The sequence below is a fragment of the Lampris incognitus genome, chromosome 8 (genome assembly GCF_029633865.1).
Source record: "Lampris incognitus isolate fLamInc1 chromosome 8, fLamInc1.hap2, whole genome shotgun sequence".
NCBI classification, from domain to species: domain Eukaryota; kingdom Metazoa; phylum Chordata; class Actinopteri; order Lampriformes; family Lampridae; genus Lampris; species Lampris incognitus.
The window spans coordinates 42,581,064-42,592,950 of NC_079218.1; the positions used below are offsets into that span (position 1 = coordinate 42,581,064).

Here is an 11,887-nt window from a genome sequence, read left to right on the forward strand (position 1 = left end):
GCCTCAGTTGGACTGCCTGTCGGACAGACAAGGGGACGTCCTAGCAATTTGGACAAAGCACTTTGCATTTGAACATGTTTCCAAAATTGATTTCGTGGGAGATTATCAGCGTTCCCACTTGTCCTGGAAATTCAGAGACAAGATTTCCAGTCATGGAAAACCTGGAAAATTTACTAAAATGAACAAATATCCTGGAAGAAAATCTATGTTGTCCTGGAACATTTTAATTGTATTTAGCCCCTCACTCAGACCATAATTTTTGGCCCTGCATAGAAAAGAATTTGGTCACCTCTGGATTATAGGATAAGATGTGTTGTATGACAGGTATACCCTCTCCTGACACGCAATTTCCCCACCTAGTGGCTGACTGTATTTTTAAACCCATTGGGCATTTTTAGTTTCAGTTTTGACCGTTTCGGGCTGCTGTAGCTGCTCAGTGTGGAGCGTTGAAGCCAGCACATGGTGTTAGCAGTGTGAAGTCAGCAGCTCCACAGAGCAAAATAAATATATGCCTGTAAGTATGAGCACACGTGCCATTTTATGTTAAGCATGTGAAGTAAAACAGATTGTTTACGATATGATTATTGCGATCGCAATGCTAATTTCCGTTAGCGCGTTAATGGTAATTCCCATTATGTGTTAGCATCGAGCTAACGGACTATGCGGTAGTGTGTGTGTGCGTGTGCGTGCAGATTATGCAACAGTTTATTCAAATTTAGATTTTTGGACTTAACTCTATGTGACACTTTGCCATGGCAATAGAAAATGTTTTAGAAAATATTTGATATCATAATGGTTAATTCAGGCTATTTATTTCTAATTGCAGAAGTGAGTGGTGCAGGGCAGAATGTCAAGGAGATCTAAGTTTAAGGAGGAATGGAAGGCAAATCCTGAGTTCAGGGACTGGATAGGTCATGTGGCAGGTGATGAACACCGTGCATACTGCAAGATATGCAAAAGACGTTTGATATAGGCATATCTGCTGTTAAAAGCCATGCCAAAGGACAGGGACATGTCGAGGTCACGTCAGTCAGTGGGCCACGAATTACTGACTTCATCAGTCAACCTCCCACCCCAAATTCTGAAGCTGACAGACAGGCAACAGTGGCAGGGAGTCAAGGGAGCAGAGAGGCAACAGTGGCAGAGAGTCAAGGGAGCAGAGAAGCAACAGTGGCAGAGAGTCAAGGGAGCAGAGAGGTCCAACCATTAACTTCTCAGAGTCTAACTCCACGCCAGGTTGCACCCAACATTGGAAGTAATTTCTCCAGTTAAGCTGTTTTAGAAGCAGATCCGCTGGGTGATAAAAATTACCCTGTCCCATTTTTCTTTTAACTCATGTTTGGATATGGCTACACTGTTTGCACAAATGACAGTGACATAGCCAAAAAGTTCACATGTGGTTCAACCAAAGCAGCATATCTGGTTTGTTTTGGCCTGGCACCATATTTCCAAGATATGCTCGTGAAATACATCAGAAAATCAGACTGCTACGTCATCTCTTTTGATGACTATCTCAATAAAGTCATGCAGACCAAGCAGATGGATGTAGTGGTCTTATACTGGAGTGAGAGCGAAGAGAAGGTGGTTGTCCATTACCTGGACTCCCAGTTTATGGGACACACCCAAGCAGAAAAGCTGGTAGAGAAAATGAAGAATTTTCTATCTCCACTGGATCCAAACAAACTCCTACTTGATGGCTCAAGTGTGAACTTCAAGTTTCTGAGAGTATTTGAGGAGGACAGGAGCGAGGAGGACCCAAATGCTAGAGGGTTAGTAAACCTAGGGAGCTGTGGTCTACATACTGTGCATGGGAGTGTTCAGCAGGGTGAGAAGGAGACTGGATGGAAGATGGGTGAATTCCTAAGAGCCCTTTGGCAGCTTCTTCATGATATACCAGCCAGGCGGGATGACTTCATTGAAATCACCATAACGTCAACATTCCCCCTCAAATTCTGGGCTCACAAGTGGGTGGAGGATGTGGCAGTGGCAGAGTGGGCCATTGAGATTTGGCCATCTGTTCAAAGATTTGTTGACAGCTACAACAAACTCCCAAAGAGCAAAGTACAAATGTCAGCATTGTATGTCATGGTCAGAGTGGCTGTTGGTAACCCCTTTTTTGAAGCCAAGCTACAGTTTTTTGCCTATGTGGGAGGCAGTTCAAACCATTTCTTGAAGCTTTTCAAACCAATGACCCTATCATGCCTTTTTTGGCAAAAGAGCTTCAATCCATTCTGAGGAGCTTGCTTTCATGTTTCATGAAGAGGGAGGTTCTTGAGAACATCAAGACACCCCTCCAATTGCTCAAAATTTATATTCTTGACAAAGCACTGCATGTGCCACTAAAAGAGGCTGACATGGGCTTTGCCACCAAACAAGCTCTGACAAAGCCTCTGAGAAGCTCCATGAAAATCCACTGCTGGGCCAACAGTTCAGGAAAGAATGTGTTGCCCTCCTCTGCAACCGCAAAGACACTGCTGGACAAATGCCCACTGAATTATGCTGCTGTAAGACACATGAGTTCCCCTCACCCAGTCACCATGATTAAGAAGAGAAGAGTGCCATATCCAAGTTTGAAAAGCCTCCTACAGCTGCTTCTGAATGCCAAATGGCATACTGCACAGGACTGTGACCAAATCCTCAGTGAGTACAAAATTGACTGAGATGGTTCAACACCACAAAGAAGAATTCCAGGAGTTTGTCTACAGAAGTGGCTCCTGCCGAGTAGACACATTTCTAGGATGGTAAAGCAAATGGTAAAGCAAAGTATGCAAATCTGTGGAAGCTACTGAAAGGCCTATTCACACGGTCACATGGTCAAGCAGTAGTTGAAACAGGATTCTCGGTTAACAAGGACATGCTGGTTGGAAACCTGAAAGAGAGGACTCTGACATCACTACGCCTGATCAAAGATTATGTGACTGGTGTGTCTCACTGGAAGGAGTACTACCAAGACCCCTCATGCAGCTTTGCAAAATTGCCAGAATGCGATATTTTCAGTACATGTAGGATGAAAAAAAGAAGAAAGAAGAATCGGCAAATGAAAAGAAAAGAGCTCACCTCCGAAATCACAAAAGTGGCCACCAAGAGACAGAAAATAATAGCCAGCATTGAAGCAATGCAACAAGAGGCAGATGTAATGGCAGAGAAGGCTGAAAGAAAGCAGGACATCACATTGCTCACAAAGTCTAACGCCTACCGCAAAAGTGTGACAGAAAAAAAGAAAGAAGTGACTGTTCTGGAGGTAACTTTGTCAGACCTTAAAGAAAGACTTCAAAGGCAGAGGTAGACTAACCTCCGCATTGTTCCTAGAGCCACACCAGATGTCTTTTCAGTAGGTTATGTTGCGTTTTAAATTGTTTTGTTTTGGTTTTTTTCAACCTCACTCTGGCATTCAGGCTATTTTAAGTTGGACTTTCATTTTAAGTTTCACTCTCTATTTAGCTGCACAACTCTGCTGTTAGTCAAGGCATTCTAATGGCCCATGCTGTTGACGTCAAGTCTACAAGGATTTCAGATGGACCTATTTAACTGCTTGTTTTCTCAAGATTTAGATTATTTTATGATTTTCTTTAAATTTAAAATCTAGACCTATGAAAAGTTCTGCTGTATGAGACACTTTAATTTCAGTAAAGCTTAGCTGTTAAAATTTAACTCTTTGAGTTGTGCGGGTTTTTTGTTGTTGTGTGTCAGTGGTTGTTTGACAAAAGTAAATTTAACTTAAACTGAAATTAAGATTTTATGCATCAACGTTGATACAGCTATAAGGGTGCGTACAACCCATTACAAGACCACCTGTTAAACAATACTTTGACAATAACACACAATGTACAGTGTACATTATGGTGTGATTTGTTACTTTATTGCATTTTGAAATTGGTGCAGAGGTAGACATTGTCAATTTTTGTCCAAGTTTGAAGTTCATACGGGGTGAGTATTGTAACTGCCACAATTCAAGTTAAGTGTAAGACAGAACATGTTAGTGTTTGTTTGTTGAGGAGAGCTTGTAAGTAAAAAATCTAAACAAAAACATAGTACAAGTGCAAGTCACGTCTAATAACAAGAGGAGGCCAGATGACCTTATTGTACGGTTAGCAGTGATGGGTGTAGCAGTCACCTGTAATGAACGTGAGACACTTCATCATGAACCCTGCATCATTATAAAAGGAGGAATAAAACTGGGGTTAAATGTGTCGATACTAGGCCTACCAGTAAATTATATGACTGTGAGCAAGTGCTGTCCTGGATTGTCAGGAAAAACTGGAAAAGTCCTGGAAAGGAAAATTAGTTCTCAAAAAGAGTGGGGAACCCTGATTATGCTTAACTGAAATTTGGTCAAAGCTTAAGCACTGTTTAGTATGTTCGTCAAATAGATCAGATATACAGTTAATCTCCACCGCCTGCCACTGTTTCCAACAGACAGTCTTGCTTCCTATAAGGATACGTTTGTTATGCCACACAGGGGGGCCTGGGGAGATTTATAAAAGTCCCAACGCCCTGCTCTGTGCAACTTGACCCATAACAAGCTGGTATTTGCAACAACAGGGTGGTCAGATAGTTGTGGTTTATCTGTATTAGATAAGCCGAGCCAAGGAGAAGCTCCTCCACAAGCCTCAAACTCTAACTGAAACCAGCTTGGCCTGACCCACTCCTACCTATTTGCTAGCCACACACTCATATGTTTTATGTTAATAGTCCAATAATACCACCTGAAATTTGGGAGACCAAGTCCACCCCTCCTCGTGGGAGCCTGTAGTTTCTTTACACTTAAGCGATGCTGTGTGTCACCCCACATAAAATCTGGTGTTTGTCTATCAATTTCTTTAAAGTAAGAGTTTTGAGATATTCAAAGTAATATGTACTAAAATGTAATAGATTATAGGTGCCAACATCATTTTAAGAGAGTTCATTTTAACCCATAAGGAAAGGTGAATCCTGGACCATCGAGCAAACTCGATTCTTTATTTTCTGAAGTAGGGGTTTGAAGTTTACTTCAACCATGTCCCTATAGCTGGGGGTTATTAGGATACCTAATAAGACCTGTCTGTGAATGTTCTCATTCATCCAGGTCATGGTTATCCAAAGGAGTTGAATCAAGTGCAACCGGACTTGGTATATAGTCAGAAAGGTACAAACTGAGGAGGCCTCTTGGATGAGAGGCGAAACATCTTCACCGATATATACCAAGTCCAGTTGCACTTGATTCAACTCCTTTGGCTAATAAGACCTATTTAACTGCTTTTTAATACCCTTAGGGGACCATTTGAACTTCCACTGATTAAAATGAATGGCTGGGCAAAAGCCTGACAGGGGCAAGACCTCAGATTTCTCTCAATTAATGTGATAACCTGAGAGTAAAATGATGGTAATAAAAACCAGACCAATTTAAAAAAAAAAACATTCAATAAAAAAAGGTAACAGAACTAAATACCCTCCCAGCCCAAACCAGAGGATCTGGGGAAAAGCAACACATACTTAACCATAACCTACTTCGTCAACTTGAGGTCACCTGAACTCGATTTACCGTCAACCTGACTCTATATATCTGTAAAAACCCCTTTTGTAAAAATATGTAAAACTATATGGCTATATAAGAGGCTTGTTACTACACCCTCTAGTAGCAAATAAACCTAAACCCATCTATAATAATGAAGGGCAACCTTGTTAATAAAAATGCATAGGCTGTTAACCGTAAAATAAAGGGGAAATCTACCAATACCAATACTCTTGGCCCAGAAACATATCTAGCCAGTAGAAGCCTAAACAGTTAGGATAGTAATGCCATGACATAACAACGAGAAGGAGAAGAAAGCAAAAAAGCCATAGCTATAACTGTATTATCAACCAATATTAAACATAGCTCACAGTCTGAATTCTGAAATTAGTCCTTAGCGATCCTCCGGTGTTCGAAACCTGTGCTTGGCCCCATTTAGTTTCATCTCCAGTGTGGCAGGGAACCCTAGGCAAACCAAACTCCACTCCCCTCTCTTTCAGATCGGCTTTTACTTGTTTATAAGACATCCTCAGATCGCTGACACATTTAGAGTGGTCAGGAAAGAACATGATCCGGGCTCCGCGCCATGTGCCCCTTCTCTCGTGCTGCCCGTGATGTTTCCTCTTTCACCTGGAAACAGAGCATATAGATCATGAGGGGCCGTGGCCAGACTCCCTCTCTCTGGTCACGTCTTGGTGGACCACCGCGCGCTTTGTGCGCTTGCTGTGTCTCCAGTGGTGTTTCAAACTGGTGCCCCAGCATTTCTGGAATCTCCTTCTATAAAAACAGTATCACGTCTTTGTTCTCTGCCCTCTCAGGTATACCTACGATTTTAATATTACAGTGACGTCCTCTGTTGTCCAGATTGTCAACGTGATCCTGTAGTTTTCTGATTTCTTAATTGCTTCCAACTGGTTATTAGACCTGTCCGCGGCACCCTCCAGTGCTTCAATCCGGTCCTCGGCTTCACCAATGCGGGAGCTTAGACTGTCAAATTTCCCCTCCATATCTTCCATTTTGGCCTCGATTTCTGTCGTCACCTGTTCAATATTTTGCGTAGACACCCAGATTACACTGATCTCTTTAGCAAGAAAACTCGGCGTAGGCTCGTCTGTTTCTCTGTCTTGTGTTGACGCTAGCGTATCTGTCTCTGGCATGATGCTGGGGGCGTCCATGTTTTTGCTAGTTTTAGACGGTTGAGTTAAATGTTTTGGGCGCAGTGTTTTTCGGTTTTCACGGTTCAACATTGGCATTTCAGTTAAAGAAGAGCTTCCAAACTATTGTCAACAAGTTCTTAATGCTAAAAGTGGAGTCGTATTGTTGTTTATAACGCTTTAGTGTCGGATTTACCGGAGCACCTCTCTCAAGCTGCCATCTCCGTCGAGAGCACACGTGATTCTCCTCAGTTTTTCATGATTGCTTGTTGGAAATCAATTAATCCAAGAAACTCAAACCAGTGTGGTTACTGTTTGAATTGCACTAGCTTAGCAATATTTTTTGTTTGTTGTAGATCACACTGACCACGACATGGAAGGAAGTAAAGAAGATTATAAAGGAGGACCCCCGCTGCATCAAGTTCTCTTCCAGCGATCGGGTAAGGATTTATTATATTTCTCCAATAATAATGATCAATATGCTGATATAGGCTTACAGAACTGCAAGATTTAAGATTGATGCTTCTGACACGTAACTCCAGGGGTCTGGGGCCTGCAGCAGGAGAAATATTTTCTTCCACATGACCTCTATAACCGTAGTCACTTGACCAGACAGAAGTCCTCATCACCTGAGGCCCCACTTCAGCTTTGGAGGAATGTTACCTTATAGCCACCAATAACATGAATGATCTGCTTGGCACAAGTCCTGCCTATTTATTGTTCACCAGCAGTTTTGTGCGTAGTCCCACACGTACATGGGTATTTTTGAAAACGTAGCTTTTTTATGCATTTTGGCCTTTTGTCCACGAGCAAGCTGCATTTTAGGTCACTGAAAACAGACCTTTTGGAGAACTCCTTGGCTTTTTTTTTTTCAAGCTTCTGATTGGCCAACATGGTTCTAGGGAGCCATGTTGGCCAATCAGAGGGTTATCACCGCCTGTTGGTTTGTATGGCTGGACCCAAATATTCGACTATTTGGATATTCATTCGTTGGGTAGGTGGGTAGGTTTTCAATTTTGGGATTCGAATATTCTTTTCATTTTCTTTTCTTTTCATATAAATGTAGACTATCAATAAAGGTGAACTGCAAAATGCATTTGTCAGTCCATTCTTGTACTACTATATTTATACTTTTTAATTGCCCTGTTAAAATGTGGAAATATATACTGTCTCAGCTTAGGTGCGTGACATCCCTCTCACTCACAGCAGTGACGTCACGCTTCAGTTCACTTTGGTCATTAAAGGGAAGACAAGATGCCGAAGAGCTCGGCTGTGCTGCTATTATAATTGCGCTACCATGTTCTGTTTATTACAGTTTGTTCATTTCTTCTTTTTTTTTTGATACATTTATTTCTAGTTTTTCCCCTTATCCCACTCGATTGACCCAATGGCATATGGCTGGAACTCTTTTCAAATAACTCCCCTGGCTCACATTTTCACAGGAAGGAGATAGTTGTAACACCAGCTTCCTTCAAACTCGTGTCGGCTGCTCTCGCTATTTTACACGCTGAAACCTTGCATGGATTACATTACCTTCAGGCCGCGAAGGAGACGTAGGGAGAATCCTTTCGGTTGCTTGGCTGCAGGCGCCCGGACGGGCCAGAGGGGTCGCTGGAGAACAACGAGTCCCCGAACACTACACCGATGTACACCCACTATCCCTAGGGTAAGGGTGGCCTAATGAATGCCTTACCCCGTGGACGCTCTGGCCGTGACCGGTTACAGCGAGTCTGGGATACGAACCTCCCAGCCACATGACGAGTGGGTTGCAAGAACGGCTGTTTATTCCGCTCGGCCATCAGAGGGGCCTTTTTCATTCTTTACTGTGTCGGTAATTGGTAAAAATAATTGTATTTCTGAGTGATTTCTTCGTCAGAAGAACGAGGTCAGAGTATTACGCCATTAAGCCTGCCGTTACGGCGATCTCATTAAAAGTATTGTTGTGATAACAGAAATAAGCGGGATTTGTATCCGTGTTTGACTCTTGTTAGGTTCAGCTTGTAAAACGTTATAGATTTAGGTTACTAGCTGATGGAATGTGGAACTGGAGTTGGTCCCCGCGCGCTGCTCCTAGTGTATAGGAAGGGTTAAACGCAGAGGACACATTTCGTTTCAATGTATGCAATTACTGAGACATGACAATAAAGAAATTATAAATAAATATAAATCTTATAAATCATAAATTTGATGGAGCCAGTATGCCGTTTCTGCACTTCTGTCTCACAGCGCCTTGTCGGGCGTTGTCTGGGATTCGGAGCCCTTTATTGTGAGCATTTATGTAGGTCTATAATTTATCCATGGTGAGAAAATTTGTCGCAAAAAGTGCATAGACAGGACCTCGTTCAACCAAATCCCTCGGGATTACAAACATGCATAAGTCACACCAAACCTTTTGGAAAATGTTTTTTATTAACAAATAACAATACAAACAACAATACTGCAGAATAACAGAATCCTTAACAATTAATATCTTCAATTAAACCGAAAGACACGTGTTGCAGCGCTATGCCGTCCATGTCAGCCGAGAACGGAGAGATGTCTGGCTGAGTCCCTCCTGAGTCACACACACACACACACACACACACACACACACACACACACACACACCTCAGCCGAAGCTCCGAGTATTCGCTGTTGATTACTACCGAAGTTCTGAGCCCAAAAAATGGTATTTGGGACAGCCCTATAATGGTTTGGTATGCTGTTGACACCGCTTCAATTGTGTTTTTGTGTTTTCAATTGGGCAGATTTTCAGGAACTCCGTTTTCAGTGTCAACTTGTAGACGGGGAAAATTGAGTTTTTGGCTTGTTAGCTTTTTTGTCAGGCTTCTGATTAGCCAACAGGTTGGGATTATATCGCCGCCTGTTGGTTTGGCATGCTCTTGACAGTGCATCCATTGTGTTGAGTATCATGTGTTTTTGTGTTTTCATTTGGACGGAGATTTTTTTTAAACCGTGCTTGTGTGGGCGGGAATTTATTTTTATTTTCTTTTAAGAATGAAGGAGGAAAAACCCCGTTTTCAAAAATACCAGTGTGCGTGTGGGCTAAGCACAAGTTGCTATTCTTTTCAGGACATTAACAACTGACAACTCTGAATGAAACAATGATCCGTACATTGCTGTCTTAACATGAATCGAAATATTATCCGCCATGTTCTACTACTGTCGAATCAGTTCTGCTTGCTGGCGTCAGCAGAGCACTTTCATTCAGGCATCTAAGCAAAAATGAAAAGATGAACAATAGCTGGTCCCGTGTCAGCATGAACAATTGTTCCACAAACCTATTCAGCTGTGATGGTTAACTTTAACCGTCCCTTTTCCATAACCTTATTCTGGGCCTTGATGCTAGATACAGTGATTGATAATGCCAATCTAGCTGGCAATTATGTGTGCTCGAGTATGGTTTTGTAACTGTTATTAATCTCACTGATTGCTTTTATTAGTCTTTTTATTGTCTTAGAGTGTCTTCTAACAATTCCTTGTAAAACATTATCATACTAAATTTGATTATTGATGACTGATTTGCTGATTTGTTCATGTAGAAGAGGCAGCGAGAGTTTGAGGACTACATCAAAGACAAATACATCACAGCCAAAGCTGACTTCAGGACCCTCCTCAAGGAGACAAAGTTCATCACCTACAGGTCTTTATCCATGCACAGCCACATAAATACATGGGACATAAATGTAAAAACTAAACCAAAAACTGAAGCGCAGTAGTTTCTTTTCAGTGAAGGTTGTGCTGTTGCTGTTGTTAAAATTCTAAACAAAATCTTTAGTCAGCAGAAGGAAAATCTGTAATATTTACTTCAAAGTACCTTCCACTCATCCATACACCCCCTTCCAGATCAAGGAAGCTGATACAAGAGTCAGAGCAGCATCTGAAAGATGTCGAGAAGGTTCTACAAAACGATAAGCGCTACCTGGTCCTGGAGTGCGTTCCAGAGGAACGCAGGAAGCTCATCATGTTCTACATCGAAGATCTGGACCGCCGTGGGCCACCCCCTCCTCCCACCGCCTCTGAACCCACACGACGTTCCACCAAGTGACCTGTTGAATCACCTTGTGGCCGGTGCCCTTCTCCTCTCTGCTCCACCCAACCTTCAGCCAGAGCATGACCCCCTAATCCCTTGACCTCACATCCTTCCTCTAGGCCCTAAGGCTGGCCTTCCAGAGAGCAGTGTTATCGTTGGGGCTTATGTTGCTTAGAGATGTACCATAGAGAAGTACTGGTAAAGTCTCTGTGTTATGTCACCATGTAGCCCTGAACTAGCCCTGTGTCTAAGGCAACAGCAGGGAACGGAGGTTACCTGATCTCAGGTTAACCTTTGACCCCTTCACCTCTGACTGACTGCATTAGAGGGAGGGGTTTTGTGATATGACTGCTGCCTCAGCAGCCAATTAGGTGTAAGATAGCTGATGTAAATGAAATTCTGTATGTGTGTGAATGTGTGTGTGCGTGCGTGTGCGTGAGGCGTCCTTAAGCCTTATTGCTCCACTGTGCCAGTTATTGGCTCAGTGTGAATGTTTGTTTCTGCTCAGTGGTTTACTCTGATGTTGCAGCAGTTTCTCTGTTGAAAATAAAGGCAACTTCCACTGTTTTTTTCCCAATGGCTCCTGTGGATTTTGTTTTAATCTGTGTGCCATTAACCAAATCTGCAAATGTTAGTGGAATAGACTCCGTTATAGTGAAACTAAAGACGTGAAAGCCCATCTCTTAATAAAGATTATTATTGATATGAAGAACACCTCCAACCCTTTCACTGAGATTTTGACATTTGTATAACGGGAGTCTCGTATGTATGTATGTATGTATGTATGTATGTATGTATGTATAGGCACGGTGGCACAGTGGTTAGCGCGGTCACCTCACAGTAAGAAGGCCCTGGGTTCGAGCCCCGGAGTAGTCAACCTTGGGGGTCGTCCTCTGTGTGGAGTTTGCCGGGTGCTCCGGTTTCCTCCCACAGTCCAAAGACTTGCAGGTCAGGTGAATCAGGCGTACTAAATTTTCCCTAGGTGTGTGTGTGTGTGTCTCTCTCTCTCTCTCTCTCTCTCTCTCTCTCTCGCGGCTTGTCCAGGGTGTCTCCCCGCCTGCCGCCCAAAGACTGCTGGGACAGGCTCCAGCATCCCTGCGACCCTGAGTAAGGATAAGTAGTTTGGATAATGGGTATATATATAGAGAGAGAGAGAGAGAGAGAGAGAGAGAGAAGGCAAAAGAAAAGGCATATGGTGAGTTGAATGAG

At 42.7% G+C, this 11,887-nt stretch overlaps 1 protein-coding gene across 2 annotated transcripts in view; it reads left to right on the forward strand.

Annotated features, from left to right (window-relative positions):
* LOC130116519 (transcription elongation regulator 1-like) overlaps positions 1–11,249 on the forward strand; it is a 41,375-nt gene extending 30,126 nt beyond the window's left edge. For both annotated transcript variants that reach the window (XM_056284437.1, XM_056284438.1), the window contains 3 exons: positions 7,002–7,085; positions 10,188–10,288; positions 10,492–11,249. In XM_056284437.1, coding sequence (XP_056140412.1) covers positions 7,002–7,085; positions 10,188–10,288; positions 10,492–10,693 — 387 coding nt within the window. In that variant the 3' untranslated portion in view covers positions 10,694–11,249. The remainder of the gene's footprint in view (positions 1–7,001; positions 7,086–10,187; positions 10,289–10,491) is intronic.
* Positions 11,250–11,887: the final 638 nt, after the last annotated feature.